Source organism: Thamnophis sirtalis, unplaced genomic scaffold (assembly GCF_051295495.1).
Source record: "Thamnophis sirtalis isolate CommonGarterSnake01/CBP01778 unplaced genomic scaffold, rThaSir2_p1.2 scaffold_15, whole genome shotgun sequence".
NCBI classification, from domain to species: domain Eukaryota; kingdom Metazoa; phylum Chordata; class Lepidosauria; order Squamata; family Natricidae; genus Thamnophis; species Thamnophis sirtalis.
The window spans coordinates 40,123,963-40,142,715 of record NW_028261395.1 but is presented as its reverse complement, the minus strand read 5'-3'; the positions used below and the strand labels follow the sequence as shown (position 1 = coordinate 40,142,715).

General features: G+C 41.4%; 1 protein-coding gene across 2 annotated transcripts in view; it reads left to right on the top strand.

The window, feature by feature from the left end:
* Positions 1–9,623: 9,623 nt before the first annotated feature.
* Positions 9,624–18,753, top strand: part of TARDBP (TAR DNA binding protein) — a 55,242-nt gene continuing 46,112 nt past the window's right edge. The window contains exons 1-6 of one of the 2 annotated variants that reach the window (XM_087702032.1): positions 9,624–9,917; positions 13,580–13,833; positions 14,428–14,591; positions 14,921–15,061; positions 15,366–15,536; positions 16,640–16,757. In XM_087702032.1, the coding sequence (XP_087558158.1) occupies positions 13,596–13,833; positions 14,428–14,591; positions 14,921–15,061; positions 15,366–15,536; positions 16,640–16,757 (832 nt within the window). In that variant the 5' untranslated portion in view covers positions 9,624–9,917; positions 13,580–13,595. Of the gene's footprint in view, positions 9,918–13,579; positions 13,834–14,427; positions 14,592–14,920; positions 15,062–15,365; positions 15,537–16,639; positions 17,607–18,753 lie in introns of those variants that run through there. The other variant, XM_014065409.2, reaches the window with a different exon arrangement.

The window sequence follows — 18,753 nt, the reverse complement described above, 5'->3', positions numbered from 1 at the left end:
TGGGTCAGTCAGTAAAACTGGAACAGATTATGCCTCCTGCCACACCAAATTCAGGCAAAAGACATTTCATCAACGAGTAGAGTTGTTCAACAGAAAATATCGCCCCCTTATGTCCAAAGGGGGAATCCCACACTTTTTAAAAATGAAAATATCAGGGATTTAAGAGTTTTGAGTTTACTGATCTCTGAGGATAAAAAAGGCCAACTGAGTTCCACAAGGTTTCTCTCAGCTATAATACAATACAATACAATAGCAGAGTTGGAAGGGACCTTGGAGGTCTTCTAGTCCAACCCCCTGCCTAGGCAGGAAACCCTATACCATTTCAGACTAATGGCTATCCAACATCTTCTTAAAGACTTCCAGTGTTGGAGCATTCACAACTTCTGGAGGCAACTTCTGTTCCACTGATTAATTGTTCTAATTGTCAGGAAATTTCTCCTCAGTTCTAAGTTGCTTCTCTCCTTGATTAGTTTCCACCCATTGCTTCTTGTTCTACCCTCAGGTGCCTTGGAGAATAGTTTGACTCCCTCTTCTTTGTGGCAACCCCTGAGATATTGGAACACTGCTATCATGTCTCCCCTAGTCCTTCTTTCTATTAAACTAGACATCCCCAGTTCATACACACTCTGCTAGAAATAGTTCTCCGTAAGGCAGCAAGCCCTATTGAAAAATAGAATAGAATAACAGAGTTGGAAGGGACCTTGGAGGTCTTCTAGTCCAACCCCCTGCTTAGGCAGGAAAGCCAACACCATTTCAGACAATAGGTTAGCCAACATCTTCTTAAAAACTTCCAGTGTTGGAGCATTCACAACTGTGAGACCTGCTCCAGAATAACGGTCCACGTGTACTTTTTCACTATTTATTTATCTGAAAGACTATCAAAATTAGAGTCATGTTTTTTTTTAAAGTTGAAGGAAGCTGTATAACAACAGGAATCAGAATTGGAATAGAGCTGGAAGGGACACTTGAAGGTCTTCTAGCCCAACCCCCTGCTCAAATAGGAGACCGTATACTATTTCAGACAGGTGGCTGTCCAGTCTTTTCCTAAAAACCTCCAGGGAGCACCTACAACTTCTGGAGGCAACTTCTGTTCCTCCGGTTAATTGTTCTCACTGTTGGGAAGTTTCTCCTTAATTGCAAGTTGCTTCTCTCCTTGATTAGTTTCCATCCATTGTTTCTCATCTTGCCTTCTGGTGCTTCGAAAAATAAGTTGACAACCCCCCCCCCCTTCTTTGTGGTGGCTCTTCAAATACTGGAATACTCCTATCGTGTCACTCCTATTAAGTTCTTTTCTCTAGTCTAGGCATACCCAACTCCTGCAATCATTCTTCATACATTTTTGTCTTTAGGCCTTTTATCATCTTAATTGTTGGTTCTCTCTCTCTCTCTCTCTCTCTCTCTCCCTCTCTCTCTCCCTCCCTCCCTCCCCCTCTCCCTCTCCCTCTCTCTCTAATTCTGCAGGACTTTTTTCCTCTTCGCAAGGGACGCGGTGGCTAAGACGCTTCACTTGTAGATCAGAGAGGCCAGCAGTTCACCGGTTCGAATCCCTAGCGCCGCGTAACAGAGGGAGCTCCCGTGACTTGTCCCAGCTTCTGCCAACCTAGCAGTTCGAAAGCACGTTAAAAAATGCAAGTAGAAAAATAGGGACCACCTTTGGTAGGAAGGGAACAGCGTTCCATGCGCCTTCGGAGTTGAGTCATGCCGGCCACATGACCACGGAGACGTCTTCGGACAGTGCTGGCTCTTCGGCTTTGAAACGGAGATGAGCACCGCCCCCTAGAGTTGGGAACGACTAGCACATATATGCAAGGGGAAGCTTTATCTTTACTTAAACCGGGCAGGGGCGGGGCCAGCATGTGACGCATCTGGTTTGCGGGCTGCGGGTTTGACACCCCTGATTTAGAGAATCCCAGGATCAAATTTTTGGCCTTTGGAGGTAAAACTCAACAATCCTCTGCCTGCAATCAAACATTCACTGTCTGCCAACTCAATGCATTATAATCTCCTATGCTGCTCCTACCTGTCTCTTGACAGGTGAGTGCATCTCGAGCAGGGCTGTCAAACTCCCATCAAGCGCTGGCCATGCCCACACCTGGTTTAGCGAAGGGGGGAAAGTCCCAATACATCATGTGACACCGCCATGATGACGTGAGCTTGACACCCCTACTTTAGAGCAGTGTTTCTCAACCTTGGCCACTTGAAGATGTCCGGACTTCAACTCCCAGAATTCCCCAGCCAGCGAATGCTGGCTGGGGAACTCTAGGAGTTGAAGTCCAGACATCTTCAAGTGACCAAGGTTGAGAAACACTGCTTTAGAGTAAGGACTATAATAAAAGTTAGGACATATTTAAGCCATTTATCAGCGCTTCACCAATAATTATCATTAAAGAGTTGCCTCTTTATGAATTCAATGCTTCACCCAAACAGTATTAACAGTCCCTTCATCATATGGATCAATTGGCAGCCATCGCCCCAATTCTTCCTCCCATTTTCTCCTTTATAGAGAAAAGCAAGAGATACTTAAATTCCTGGCATCGTGGTTGATGTTGCTTCCAGTCCCAGAGCGCAAATGACTTTCTTGTTCTAATGAGAAAACAGCTGTGCTGGAGCAGCTCCGTTGCTGAATCCTGCTGTGGTAATTGCCAGCTCTCTGCGTTATTTAGACTGGGAGCTTTCGGCTGCTTGCATCTTGCTGTGTCAATGGAGCTAATGGCTGGGAGAGAGAGAGCCATGTTTCCAGTAGTCTCAGCAAGGGCCATTTTCTGCCCCTTGCCCACAAGACATTTGCTGATGTCGTGCCCTGCTCCAGTCCAACTAGGCCATTTTGAATTGAAATGTCCAAAGGCCACAACTTCTATATAACTATGGAATTCTAGACAAGAAGCAAACTATCCTTTAAAAGTATTTTCAGAAAAGATATTGGAAAAGTGATGCTCCCCGTAACTTGATTTAGTGATATATATACATACATACATACATACATACATACATACATACATACATACATACATTACATACATACATACATATGTGCAATAAATGGAAGGGTGACTCAGTGGCTAAGACGCTGAGCCTGTCGATCAGAAGGGTCAGCAGTTCAGTGGTTCGAATCCCTAGCACCGCGTAAGAGTGAGTTCTCGTTACATGTCCCAGCTTCTGCCAGCCTAGCCGTTCAAAAGCACGACAAAAATGCAAGTAGAAAAAACAGGGACCACCTTTGGTGGGAAGGGAACAGCATTCTGTGCGCCTTTGGCCTTTAGTCATGTCGGCCACATGACCACGGAGACATCTTCAGACAGCGCTGGCTACTTGGCTTTGAAACAGAGATGAGCACTGCCACCTAGAGTCGGGAACGACTAGCACAGAGGTGAGAGGGGAACCTTTACCTTTTATGCAATAAATGCACGTGGGGTATGCTGCTTTTGGAGCCAAAGGTATAAAGGATCCAGCTGGCCCTTCCATTTTGAAAAGGACCAGGTTGGTACAGTATGATGCAGGCCCAGCAAATATTCACGTAGGAACTTAAGCATTTTCATTAAGGATAGATAACAAAGCAGCAGGTGGAAGTAGGTTGAGGCCTATTGACTATAGCAGCCACTAAGTGTCAGTAAAGAGTCACACTGTTCAAAGGTTTCTCTCCTGCACTATTTAGCACAGTATTTCTCAGTCTATACAACTTTTAAGATGCGCAGACTTTCTAGAGTTCCCCAGCCAGCGGGGGATTCTGGGAGCTAAAATCCACACATCTTAAAATTGTCACGGTTGAAAAACACTCACCTAGCAGTTGTCCAGATTTTTGTTCCCTAAGTCCCTTGGTGCTGATGCAACCTGCCACATTGTTCTGTTGGAAGAAATGTCTTTCTGTGTTCAGTTCCAAGTGAGGGAAAAGACACTTGAAACATGGAGGCTGCTTGGAAAGATGGTTTAATGGTGGACAGGATCACAGGGCTTGAGCCCCCGAAGAGAAAAGGGGGATGACATGCTTCCAGATATTGAGAGAAGAAGAAAAAGAGACCGAGATGCTGAAAGTCCCTGGTTTTATGCCCCCTCTGGCCTTTGATCTTGATCTTGTATTCTGATGGGTTGTCAGACTCCTATGAAGCCATGCAGGGACAACTCTATAGGCTGTGTTTTGAATCCAAGTTTGGTTGAGCATTGCTTCTTCCCAGGTGCCCTGCGGTGAGAAGAGTAAAGGGCTAATGCGATCATGCCTTGACCCCGTCGCCCTGGAGCTGAAAGGGGGAGATCTTTGTTATGTAGAATAGACTGGATCTATAATGGCCCATGTGGTGGTGGCTATTAAGAGTGAGTCTGTTTCCTGCCTAAAAACACGTTTCTCTCCATTTCTTACCCAGGGAAAATATAATATTCTGCCTTTTCAATATTTCCCAGGATATTTCGTTTTTTTCTAGGAGAGGGGTGGGTTTTAACTTCCTACAGTTTTAAGCAAGGAAGCTCTCCGGGCAACCTGTGATGCCATTTTGCCTCTGTGGGGAAGTCCCAAGCAACGACTTCTCTGTTCTTAATGTGGACAAGGGCTGCTCATTTGAGATGAGAAAATACTATTTATGGTTTTGTTTGGCTTGTTAATTTTCATGACACTGCCGTTGTAAAAATAATTAAAGCAGTGTTTCTCATCCTTGACAACTTGAAGTCCACAGGACTTCCAAGTTGTCAAGGTTGAGAAACACTGAATTAAAGCAAGCGCACAGATAAAAGGGTTCAGAAGACTAGGTTTTGGCAAGAGAATAAACATGGGAGGAATGTGAGTTGAAAAAGGTCAGTTCTTCAGAGGGTCAAGCAGTGGTGAAAGGCTACAGATTCGGGCCGGTTTGCCAGAACCAGGAGTTTAAAAAAAAGAAATGCTTCAAAAAAGTATTTTAAAAAGCCAGCTGCGTGAGAATCAGCGGTGCCTGAGGTTCCTCCTTGCCGCGACGGAAATTTTGTGCGAAGTCCAGCTGCTTTTGCATTGTGCATGAGTCAGTTGTGCAGCCACGCCCACCCAGTCACATGACCACAAAGCCACACCCACCCAAGCCACCCCCACTAGACCATGCCTACAGAACCGGTAGGGAAAATATTTGAATTTCACCACTGAGGTCAAGCTATTGTATCAATCAACCCACAGTAAAACAGGTTATCTCTGATTCAGACAAAGAAGAAAAACCAAGATTGGTTTGAAAGTCAAAGATCTCACAACAGATAGTTATTTGAAGCTAAGCTATTTTACAAATAGCTATATTTCAATACCTATTCCTGCTTCTTTGTTGCTCCATCATAACTGTTAGGCTCAGCAGCTAATCCTTACATCGTGTGCATATTTACCTGGACAACAAGTCATTTACTTTATGTTTATGTTTGTAATGTTTATTAACATTTATAGGCCGCCCTTTTCCCTGAGGGGACTCAGGGCGGCTCACATAAAATCAGGGAGGGGAAATACAAACAATGACATAAACACATATAATAAAAGTAATAAGCAACATACATTCATCATTCGGGAGGGGCAACTATCCTTGTCCCCAGGCCTGACGGGCTAGCCAGTTCTTAAGGGCTGTGCGGAAGGCCTGGACGGTGGTGAGGGTACGAATCTCCACGGGGAGCTCGTTCCAAAGGGTCGGGGCTACTACTGAGAAGGCCCTCCTCCTTGTAGTTGCCAGCCGGCACTGGCTTTACCATGTTACATATTAGGTTGTGGGTACACTTAACTAAACATGTTTAGTAGCTGCAGATTTATATTCCATGGGGCATTTGCTAAACTGTTGTGGCATGGGAATACTTGAAGATCAATATACCCAACCGAGCTGTTATGCCAAGATAAAGATTTTATTATAATTAACATCAGCTGCTAAAAAAAGCCAACACAGTTCTAGGCTGCATAAACAGAGGAATAGAATCAAGATCACATAACGTGTTAATATCACTTTATAAGGCCTTGGTAAGGCCACACTTGGAATACTGCATCCAGTTTTGGTCACCACGAAGTAAAAAGGATGTGGAGATTCTAGAAAGAGTGCAGAGAAGAGCAACCAAGATGATTAGGGAACTGGAGGCTAAAACATATGAAGAACAGTTGCAGGAACTAGGTCTGTCTAGTTTAATCAAAAGAAGGGCTAAGAGTGACATGATAGCATTATTCCAATATCTCAGGGGTGTCAAGCTATTCTCTAAGCATCAGAGGGTAGGACAAGAAGCAATGGGTGGAAACTAATCAAGGAAAGAAGCAATTTAGAACTAAGGAGAAATTTCCTGACAGTTAGAACGATTAATCAGTGGAACGACTTGCCTCCAGAAGTTGTGAACGCTCCAACACTGGAAGTTTAAAGAACATATTGGATAACCACTTGCCTGGAGTGGTGTAGGGTTTCCTGACTAGGCAGGGGGTTGGATTAAAGACCTCCAACTCTGTTCTTCTATATTCTATTCTATTATGTGATTTAAAACTGCATTTGGTAAAGAAACAAGTGAAGAAAGTAGGATTATTATATCAGAATTCCCAATGACTAAAACAATTTTTTTGCAGTGAGTGCAAATCAGAAGCCAAGAAGGCTTCTGTGGCTAATCACAATATTAGGATTATTCTTTTTTAGCTGGAACAAAATAAAGTGTAAATATTCATAGTATTCAAGTACTTACCTGTGTAGAGTCTCTTTTCTTTGTCTTCAGTCCACTTGTGTTTCCACCAGAAATGTTTCTGCAACATGTTAACTAAGGAGAAAAGTAAATCAAAATAAGCTGGAAGTCAAATGCAATTGAACCATTAGCAACATTTTACAACTTCAGACACTACAATAAACAAATAATCCACACATTTTTTCAGAGGCAAGGTGTAGAACTAAGTTTTCACCTGCACTTGGTTCATTTATCTCCAGGTAGGATTGCATGTTGCCAACAGGAAAAAATGTTTTGTAGAAGAGCCCTGAAACTTCTCTTATCAGATACATGATTAGGAAGACTCCCAGTTTCATTAGCCCTAAATTGGGGGATCAAACGACATTTAGAAGATTAATAAACTATATAAAAATTTCTTACAATTAACAGGAAACGAGATTTAATAGGAAGATATTAAAACTGTACCATCAGCTTTTAACTATAAATTAGAAGGTGGCGAGGTGAGGTGGCGCAGTGGTTAGGATGCAGTACTGCAGGCCACTTCAGCTGACTGTTATCTGCAGTTCAGCGGTTCAAATCTCACCGGCTCAAGGTTGACTCAGCCTTCCATCCTTCCGAGGTGGGTGAAATGAGGACCCAGACTGTGGGGGTGATATGCTGACTCTGTAAACCGCTTAGAGAGGACTGAAAGCCCTATGAAGCGGTATATAAGTCAAACTGTATTGCTATTGCTAAATGCCAATTTCAAAAGAATGGTTTCCTTTGGGGAAAAAAATCATATTTCACCATAAGATTATGCCACTCAAACATTTCATAGACATTTCTAGTGTTCTGGTTGCTCTTTCTGTTTAACTATATTAACTTTAACCTGAACCTGGACCAACTTCCTTTCAAACAGAGAATATCTTCAATAAGATAGTATTGTGTAAAGTTATAAGGCACAACTATGCTCTCCAAAACAGATGAAATAGTTTAGAAATAACAAATAGGAGGAAAAGAATAAGTAAAACCAAAATTTAGGTCTGTTCTTGAATATTTCTAAGGCATTTGTAATATCTTAAAAATATTATCCTCTACCTGATCTTGGAGGTTTGGTTTCACCTCCTAATTTGATTCACACATAAACATCAAGCTATACTTTGATTGCCAGGCCCCATTTGCCTGTATTTTATATATGTTTTATACACTCCAACATTGTACTAACTAACCCATCATGGAAACTCACCATGTGGGTTGGTTTTGGCTTACTACATGTGAAACCAGCTATTACAGTGTGTGACCCATGGTTTATCGTTCAGTATGCTGCAACAGCGACGTTCTACAGAGGAATTATTGAATCTGTCCTCTGCACCTCCATAACTGTCTGGTTTGGCTTTGTAACCCAACAAGACAGACACAGACTTCAGAGGAGAATTAGAACTGCAGAAAAATTAATTACAGTACTATCAACCTGCCTTCCATTGAGGACCTGCATACTGCATGAGTAAAAAAGTGGGCTGTGAAAATATCTACAGGCCCCTCACATCCTGGACATAAATTGTTTCAACTTCTACCCTCAAAACGAGGCTATAGAGCACTGCACACCAGAACAACTAGACACAAGGACAGTTTTTTCCCCAAATGCCATCACTCTGCTAAACAAATAATTGGATCTGCACTACTATTAATCTCTCATCGTTCCTATTACCCATCTCCCCCCACTTATGACTGTATGACTATAACTTTGTTGTTTGTATCCTTACAATTTATATTGTTTCCTAATATGATTTGATTGCTTATTTGTACCCTATAACTATCATTAAGTGTTGTACCTTATGATTCTTGATGAACGTATTTTTTTCTTTTATGTACATGAGAGGATAATGCATTAAAGACAAATTCCTTGTGTGACCAATCATACTTGGCCAATAAAAGAATTCTATTTTATTCTATTCCTCCTCTCCTCTCCTCTCTATTCTATTCTATTCTATTCTAGTTTTGGGTTATTCAGCACACGGCCACCAAAATATCTTGGTTTAGTCACAATGTAAAGACATTCCTTGTTAGAAAAACAGATTAATTTTAGATACTGGATGTGGGCCATAAAGAGAGAGGTTAAACCAGACTGCAAGTTACATAGCATTTAATTTTTAAAAACTGCCATCTCAAGTGGTAAGAAAATAGCTTTCTTTACAGTAAATTGTCCCATTTTTTCTTTGCTACTTTCTCAGGAGGGGGAGGCATATGTTAAAAATGCAATATACAAAATGTATTTTTAAAAAATGAAAGAAAAACAGGGTTTTTAAAAAAATTTGTACCCAACTTATTCTGTGGGTTTCTTTCTGGTTTGCTCTTGGACATAAATGGTTCATTTACATTTACTATGTGGCTTTTTGTAAATAATCAGCTTTTTTATGCATCAGATGCAGTATTTTAAATTAGAAATAAAGCTTCTGCAATGGTCTACTCAATGCACTGGTTGTAGAAACGACCCAGGGCGAGTTTTAAGCCCTCTAAAATTTAAAAATATTAAATGCAAAATTCTGCAAGAATTATTGAGGGGGAAAAGAGTAGTCTAGTTGCAAAACCGCCCTTTATAGCTCAGAATTTCAATGCAAAGCCAACCCCGGTAGTTTGCACGCATTTCAGAAAGAACTTTGGGATTAAGAATAGTTTTTTTTGGGGGGGGCACATTTTGTAAAAACAGCAGCGCAAAAACCTAAAGTTTTCGGACACAAAGGGAATTCAAAGTATTCAGCACTTCTGGGACTGCGCATGCGCAACGCTTGCCGCCAGTAGCTTTTCCCGCCCTTTTCCCGCTCGTGGTCTCCAAGTACCGCCTCTTCCGCATGCGTAGAAATAACAGACGCTGCTGAAACGAGCTTCTCTATAACTTCGCAGCGTCCTCGTAACGCATGCGCATGACACGGCCGAGTGGGCCATACCACTCCTGGGTTTCTATAAGGGGGGGGAGCCGTACTGTAGACTTCCAATTACTTCCTTTCGCGAGGGAAGAGAATATGAGCAACTTCGAAATGGAAATAATAGTGGAAGAATTTTGAACTATGCCTACTCCGGAGCACATTTTTTCCATGGCGATGACAAAAGCCTTGAGTGACAAGTCACGGCGTCTCCCCGCTAAGCGATTTGGCGTGGCTCGTTCTGGGACCGCGGCTTCGGTCCGCAATTGCTGAGGGAAAAGAGGGCGCCGCCATTTTGTCGACAGCGAGGAGAGTTGGAGGCCTCAGCCGGGAGCTTGCCCAAGGTCCTCTCGCGGCCTAGTCGCAACCGATTCTTTCCTGTCCTGCCTAGGCTTCGCGCCAACGGTGAGTCCAACAGTGGGAGGACGAGTCGGGTCGCCAGGCCCGGGCCCTCACGCTGAGGCCGCGGTGACTGAAACCCGGCCGAGCCGCGGTTGCGCGTATGGGCCTTTCTCCCGCCCGCTCCCCGACCCCACGCAGGAGGGAATAAGGCGCCCTTCCCCAGCTGTGAAGCTTCCATATTTAAGGGACTACGATTTCCACCATTTAGCCGGCGAGGCCTTCTTTTGGCGCTGGCACCCGTTGCGGCCCCCCACCTTTCGCAGCCAATTCGTGAGGTGTGGATAGACGCTGAGAGAAATGGAGGTTGCTGGGACTTGTAGTTCAGAGTAAAAAGTCTGGGATCAGAGCAAAACCAGGCTGCCCTGGTACTCCTTATTTCCAAGTACATGCAATCCTCGACTTACGACCGCCATAGAGCCCGACATTTCTGTGGTCGAGTGAGAGACATTTGTCAAGCGAGTTTTGCCCCGTTTTACTTGCCACAAGTTATTAAGCGAATCACTGCAGTCGATAAGTTAGTAACATATTAGGAATATATGGTACAAATGGCTAGAAAATAGACGCAAAGATCATAAAGGTTACTTAAGAGTCATATTAAAGTGGAAAGGTGTAACAAATAATTATGAGTATTGATATAATTTAAATATAAAAGCTATTTATATATAGGCATGAATATTTATAGAATATATAGGACAGCGATGTGTATAACTGGAAAGAAAGAAAATTGAAATAACCATTATGTAAAGATGAGCGATACTGATACTGAAACACTGTAAAGAATGAAAGTGTGGTGTAAATGATAAAATATAAGTGATAAAAATATATTTTTTTAAAGATAAGTTAGTAATCGGTTGTTAAGTGAATCTAGCTTCCCCATTGACTTTGCTTGTCAGAAGGTCGTAAAAAGAGGAGACACTGCAATGGTCATAAACATGAACCAGTTGCCAAGCATCTTAATTTTGATCTCACGGACGTGGGGATACTGCAACAATCTTAAACTATGAAAAAATGGTCCTGTCACTTTTTTCAGTGCAGTTGTAACTTTGGTCACTAAATGAACTGTGCCATTGTAACTTTGAATGGAAACTAAATGAACTGTTGTAAGTCGAGGACTACCTGTGTCTTTTCCTCCTCCCTCTGATTTTGAAAACCTACCGTAAATAAAGGTTGGACTAAGAACTTGGATGGGGGACCACTAGGAAATCCTAGATCTGTCACTTCAGCTGAGAAGTAAAAAAAAAAGTGGGGTGGGGAATCCCTAAAGAAGGCAGTAAACAAATCACTATTCTGCCAAGAAAACTTTGTGGATGTTACCATGGAGCCATGAGAAGTCAAGGAAACTATTTCTGAAAACTGCCAATGAGTTACCTCTTTTGATAGACCAATTGGAAAAAAGAGGAATTTCGTGCGTAATTATTTCAAAAAACACTTAATCTGGTTTCCAGGGTAACATTTATAGAGCGGCGCTCTTAGAGTGGCTAAATTTGTACCTTTTTATGTCATCATAGTGTGTGTTTAGAGTTGTAAATAAACAAAAATAGCACCTTGCAGAAAAATCCATTTGCAAAAGAAATTGATTGTAACTTTGAATTTCTGTTAGATCCAGCAATTTTTATCTGCAATTGTTCAAAGGTTGTGCATTTGCCAGTAAGAAATGTGTAAGTGGACTGTTAGGGGCTACCAGCTGGAGCGGGAAATTAGTTATGACATCCCAGAATGATACATGAGTCAATTCAAGAAAATACATGCTATGATACAGATAGTCCCCAACTTAGGACCACAATTGAGCCCAAGATTTATGTTGCTAAGTGAGAAATTTGTTGAGTTTTGCCCCTCTTTATGACTGTTCTGATCACATTTGTTCAGTGAATCACTGCAGTTGTTAAATTAGTAATGAGATTGTTAAGTGAATCTGGCTTCCCCATTGCCTTTGTCAGAAGGTCGCAAAAGGTGATCACATGACCCTGGGACACGGCAACTGTCATAAATATGAGTCAGTTGTTGAGCATCTGAATAAAAATCACATGACCATAGGGATGCAGCAAAGGTCATAACAGTGAGAAAGGGTCATAAGTCACTTTTTTTCATTGCTGCTGTAACTTTGAACGGTCACTAAATGAACTGTTGTAAGTCGAAGACTACCTGTATATCATCTTCATTCCATTGATACTGTTAGTGACAATTTTATTCTAAAGCAGTCTTCCTTGGAACAAATGAGACATAAATCCCTTTTGTGGTAGTGTTTGAACTATAGTACCAATATAAACGTCATATTCCACTTTCTATTTATGATGTTGTTGCTAATGAAACGCTTAATAATGGGAAATAGGGTTTTAATGCATATCCCCCAAAGAGTGGATATGTTTCTTCATGTTTGGTTTTAAAATATATTTTAGAATCAGAAACAGTTTCATCACAAGTAGTCCTCCATTTACAACAGTTCATTTAGTGACCATTCAAAGGTATAATAGCATTGGAAAAAGTGACATGATGTTTTTTCACACAATGACTGTTTCAGCATCCCCCATGGTCATGTGATCAAAATTCAGATGCTTGACAACTGACTCATTTATAACAGTTGCAGTGTCCGGGGTCATAAACCTGACAAGCAAAATCAATGGGGAAGCCAGATATACTTGTGTTACTAACTTAACAATTGCAGTGATTCACTTAACAATTGTGGCAAGAAAGGTTGTAATATGGGGCAAAACTCATTTAACAACTGTCTTGCTTAGCAACAGAAATTTTGGGCTCAATTGCTGTCATGTCGAAGACTACTTGTATGCTATTCCTCATTTTATGTATATTATTCCTTTTGTAGCATTGCATGTTAAAAGTTTATTTCTTTAAAGATTTTGTATTTAATTTTTCAGCATACTTACTACTGCGGCAGCTTATAGATAGTTAAAAACAAGATGGGTGTTGTTTTAATTATACATTTATTCATATGCATACACACCTCATTCTCTTCTCTTTGAGGGTAAGCAACATTATTAGCTTGTAATGTAAAAATACAAGATAAAGTAGAATAAACAAATCATAATACTTTATGATTTTGTGTAAGAGAAAGGGATCGATTTTGCTTTTGCAATGTAAACAGAAGTTGCTGTTTGTTTTAACATGTTCAGTTGAACAGGGAAGCCAAAAGATGCCCTATAGTCAAAAATTGCTGGTGTCTTGCCTCGCTGGTGGAATTAATTTGCTAATCACCCTGTTCCTTTTTTTAATAGCTGGCTGATGGATGCCAGTTTGGCAAGATTGCAGGGACAGTAGCTGCTTTATAATTTAGAATGTGCATGTAAATATCAACTATAAAATTTATGAGCGTCTGAATGACTACTGTTGGAATTATAATGGTAGTTGTTACCATATCATTAAATGGAATATTTTTGTATGTCAAAAGTATCTGAATGTTAAAAATAAAATATACAATATTTTTGTATGTCAAAAGTTTCTGAATGTTAAAAATAAAATAATGAGGCTGACTCAGTTTAATATTGTCCATTCTGATTGTAGGTGGATCTTTAGGTTCCAATCTATCATTTTTCAATTCAAGTTCTGTCCTATAAACAGTATTTAGATTCTGCCATTAGCCGAACCACTGATTACTTCTTTTATAAATTGCATGTTGCTTTTTTATTCATCTGTTCCTTTTCACCCTTCAGTAACATCACGGCGGAGATGTCGGAATACATCCGAGTAACGGAAGATGAGAATGAGGAACCCATTGAGATCCCTTCAGAGGATGATGGGACTGTATTACTCTCCACGGTTACTGCGCAGTTCCCAGGAGCCTGTGGCCTCCGTTACAGAAACCCCGTGTCTCAGTGTATGAGAGGAGTCCGATTAGTGGAAGGAATTCTTCATGCACCAGATAATGGCTGGGGAAATTTGGTATATGTGGTGAATTATCCCAAAGGTGTGTGTTTAAAGCTATTCTTCCTTTTCTTTTAAAAAAATTCTTACAACTATAATAATATATAGCTGGAAATTAAACCAGTTCATAAAACATTTTTTCAGCCATGTGTGGAAACAACTGAATTATTTAACCTGTTATTCTTTTAAATAATTGGGAAGGGAAACCACAAATACAGTACTAATATTCTGTCTAACAACATATGCATTCATATTATGAGGTGTTATATACATGGTTATTTAGTAAGGCCCCACTTACTGACATCTAGCTAAATACATATTACAGATGGCATGTGCATAAAAGCTTATTTCCAAATTATTATGCATATTGAACATTATGTTGAATGTATTCAGTTTCATGTTTCATGAGTATACCTTTGTCTGGAGTAACAGTTGAGGTATGCACAGCTCTAACATTAACTTATGTAATAACTTTGGGAAGGTCTCAATAGTCAAAAAATGCCAAATCCAGTCTAAGCCTTTGACTGCACAAACAATCGTAGTTGGTTAAAGTATAGACTGCCCAGCTTCCAGCAACTTTGGGAGTCTTATGTTGCAATTAAAGTAATCTATGTTTGTGTCCATGGCTGTTTCTTAGACAACAAGAGGAAAATGGATGAAACAGATGCTTCATCAGCCGTTAAAGTGAAACGAGCAGTTCAGAAAACCTCTGATCTGATAGTTTTGGGTCTTCCGTGGAAGACAACAGAGCAAGATCTGAAAGAATATTTCAGCACGTTTGGAGAAGTTCTCATGGTGCAGGTATTTGGCACTAGTTCTTCAAGTCGCACGGCGGTTCTTACAGTAGAATGAAAATTTAGTTTAGCTGGAGAAGGACTCAGACGGAGCCACCTCTCAGCAGGGAAGACCTGCCTCTCCTCCCTCTAGGCCAAATGGAGAGGGTCATTTGAGGGAGAAGGAAGCTGATCTTGTTGCAGCTTTTCATCAGAGACCGTAACGCAGAATGAAAGCTTCAGCTAAGAGACAACATTAGTATTTTTCTATTACATATTTCAAATTAACTTCAGAAGTAAGGTGAATACGGTGACCTTATGCTATTCTGGCCCTATAATTTCTTTTTCTAAACCTAGGTTAAGAAGGACATCAAAACTGGCCACTCAAAGGGGTTTGGTTTTGTACGATTTACCGACTATGAAACCCAAGTAAAAGTCATGTCTCAGCGTCACATGATTGATGGAAGATGGTGCGACTGCAAGCTCCCCAATTCTAAGGTACATGTTGGCATTTGTGGGCTTTATGAATCAAATTGGGCCCAGAGATTCTGTTCTCTGAAGCAGAAGAACAGAGTGGTCCGGGTGTTCCTATGACTTGACAGGGTTTTTCAGGTGGAGCGAAGCACTTCTTAGTTTTCCAATTTCCAATTCCTTGTCATCACTTGAACTTTAGAAGAGACAATTTCAGAATTTGAAATTTTTCTTTGGCTAGTTGCTGCGTGTGGGGTGGGGAACCTTTATTGCTTACGGCTTCTGTAATTCTTCCCTTTATATTAATATAAATCTTCTGCATTGGTACCAGCAAAGTCCAGATGAACCTTTGCGTAGCAGGAAGGTGTTTGTTGGGCGTTGCACTGAAGACATGACTGCAGATGAGCTCCGTCAGTTTTTTTCACAATATGGAGAAGTCGTTGATGTCTTCATTCCCAAACCATTCAGAGCTTTTGCCTTCGTTACGTTTGCTGATGATCAGGTATTCACCCAGTGCCCTCTTTGCCCCTGGGGAGCGTGCACTGTTTCCTTAAGCAGTTTTCATAACATTCCCATTTAATTCTGCTGTGTGTTCAACATAAATGCAGCTGGCTTTTGAATTACGAGACATACAAATTGCATATATCCTGTTAATACTTCATTCCTGTCAGCTCCACAATCATTTTAAGGGAGGTTTTCATTCAGGAAAGCTTGATCTAAAGTAACTCAGTATTACTGTGTAATTAGATGCTTCCATTTCATTGCCGCTGTTTAAATAACAACAGGCACAAAGCAAACCTTGTAAATAAGCTGGCTGTTAATCATTTTTGCCCTTGAGAAAGAATGAAGGAAAAACAGCTCTTAACTCTTGTTTGTCTGGGAAGCTGATTAATCTTGCCACAGACTTCTGGGCCTTCATACATTTGTATGAAGCAGGATTCGATTTCCAAATCAGCTGCCTAAGAACTATAATTGGGGTAATTTTGTGGAATGGGCTTCCTTTTAGAAAGCTTTTGTGGGGAAATGGGTTTATTGCAATGGTGGGTTCTGGATCCCGTTCCAACCAGCACGGTTGGAACAGGCCTGGCGCCACCAACATGGATGCGCATGATGCGTGCATACGTTGTAGCTGCCAGCGATGCTTCCGCAAGCCTCTGCGATGCTGCTCAGCAGAGCGTCGCGCAGGTGCTGTGTGCGGAAGTGCCGAAGGCTTTAAAGGACAGGTAAGGAGCGTGGGCGGGCAGATGGGCTCTCCAGAGCACCGTACCGGAACGCTACCCGGTATTCCGGGTTGCAGGCAGTATGTTATACTGGGGCATAACATACCGCCTGCAACCCACCACTGATTTCTTGTTTCAGAAGGAGTATGAAGTACAATGCAAGTTAAATTAGTATTGCCCAGTCCTGTTTATTCGTTTGTTTTAATAAGAAAAGGAGCGTAGTTCTCCACTGTTGTGAGGGAATTCTAATACTTGGCTAGGTAATCATGAATGCTTCAAACAAGCCTATATATTCATTGCTGCTCTTATAGCTCTTTTTGTGCATTTGTTGTCTCTCTTCCTTTGCTCCTTGGGTGACTAAACCCTTGCTCCTTGTTCCTTACAGGTCGCCCAGTCCCTTTGTGGTGAGGACTTGATCATAAAAGGAATCAGCGTCCATATATCCAATGCTGAACCTAAGCATAATAGCAGTAGACAACTAGAAAGAGGTGGAAGATTTGGTGGTAATCCAGGAGGCTTTGGGAATCAGGGTGGATTTCCTAATCGGGGGGGAGGCGGGGGAGGTGGCGGACTGGGTAACAGCCAGGGCAGTAACATGGGAGGTGGGATGAACTTTGGGGCCTTCAGCATCAATCCCGCCATGATGGCGGCGGCTCAGGCCGCGCTGCAGAGCAGCTGGGGGATGATGGGCATGCTTGCTAGCCAGCAAAACCAGTCTGGGCCGTCAGGGAACAACCAGCCACAGGGAAACATGCAGAGGGAGCAGCAGAGCCAAGGGTTTAGCTCCGGGAGCAATTCCTACGGAAGCTCGAACTCTGGCCCAGCGATAGGGTGGGGCTCCTCCAACACGGGCTCCAGCAGTGGGTTTAATGGCGGGTTTGGTTCAAGTATGGATTCCAAATCATCAGGATGGGGGATGTAAGGCAGGCTGACTCTGATGGGAAATCATTTTTTTTTTCTAGAGCTTCCGGTAAGTATAATCTAAAATGCATATTACTAAAAGGAAAAAGAAAAAAAAAAACCAACCCCAAATCAATTTGTTCAGTGTGTAGTATATTTCGATAGTATTTTTGACACTTTTTTTCTTTTGTAAGGGGGAAAAAAAGATTAAATGAAGTTTTATAGGTTTTGTTACCATGAGTTGGAATACATGAGTTGGGATTATTGAGTGGCTGAAAGTGAACTGTTTCCCTGACTGGTAAACGGGTGTGCTGCAGTTTAAATAGGAATTTGTAAAGATTGGATTCCTTGTTTTCCTAGTCAGCTGAGATCTTTGCATGTTTCAAAAAAAATGGAAGCCATTTTTCAGAAACTGCATCCTATCCTTATTAATTTTTTTTTAAATTTAATTTGATCCCCCCCGCCATAAGAATTTTTCTCTCTTTCTCTCCTTCCCCCTCCCCCAAATGTCCTGTGTGGAGAATGCAATGTTGGTGTCGGCTTTTTTTCCTTTTAACACTGTCTCCCTTCTCATACTAAAGTACAGTATGGAGACCTCATTTAGTTCTTGCAGTTCATCTCATTTCAAATGTGTCTGGAAGAAGCACTTCATTGAAAACAGTGCAGTTTAAAAAAAATACACAAACACAAAACACCTATATATAAAAAAAAATATCTGCTTTAGGAATACTCCTGTCTCCATGCTTTCCTCATCCAAGACTCCTTCATCACACTGCACATGCTACGTCTTAAAGATGGTGGGTGTTCCATTTTATCCGCTCCTCTTTTTATTTCATGGAGTCGTACTCAACGCTGTGAACGCAAGGCTGTGAGATGGAAACCAGAAGGCTTGTTTGAACTTCTGAAAACCTTGTGTGGGATTGGATTTGTGGTGCCAAGGCATGTGAGGGCTTGGTATGTGCGAGAAAAAGAAGGAGGCGCATGCGGAGAGAGACTTGGTGGTGCATTATGGGATTTTTTTTTTATTAAAAAAAAAACATTTTTTTTTCCTTGACGCAATGTCCCTCGATCCTGTGGCTTTGGTGAGAGAGTGTGCGGAGAGCGATGGGAGCAGACGTACGAATGTTTTCCTTGCATTCAAAAACGGACATCTTGATCTGGAAGAACTTAAAAAAAGGGGGCGGGAGGAGGGCTTTTTACTTAGTTAAACCAAATTAGTTGGATGTGTTAAGTGAAACGAATATCTGTATATATTTTTTTCTCCTTTATGTCAACTCTGCTGTGAATGCTGTATGGTGTGTGTTATTTTGTTCAATGATCCTGTAAGTGTGGTAACGTGAACCGAAGGTGGGGATTTTTCTGATGGGAACATCCAGTTTGTAGTGTGCTTTCTGCGTGTGTGCTTTTTTTTCTTCTTCCCCACCCCCACCCCCAGCAAAGCTCACTTGCAAAGCTCAGGTGTTCCCTTGCGGGTGGAAGTTTTTCTGTCTGTAAGATATTCATATGAATGCTGTTTGCTGAAGTTCTGTGTTTGGATGCTTTTTTATAAGATTTGTCAATGTAGGAAATTCTTAAATAAAACTGATTTAAGTAATACGT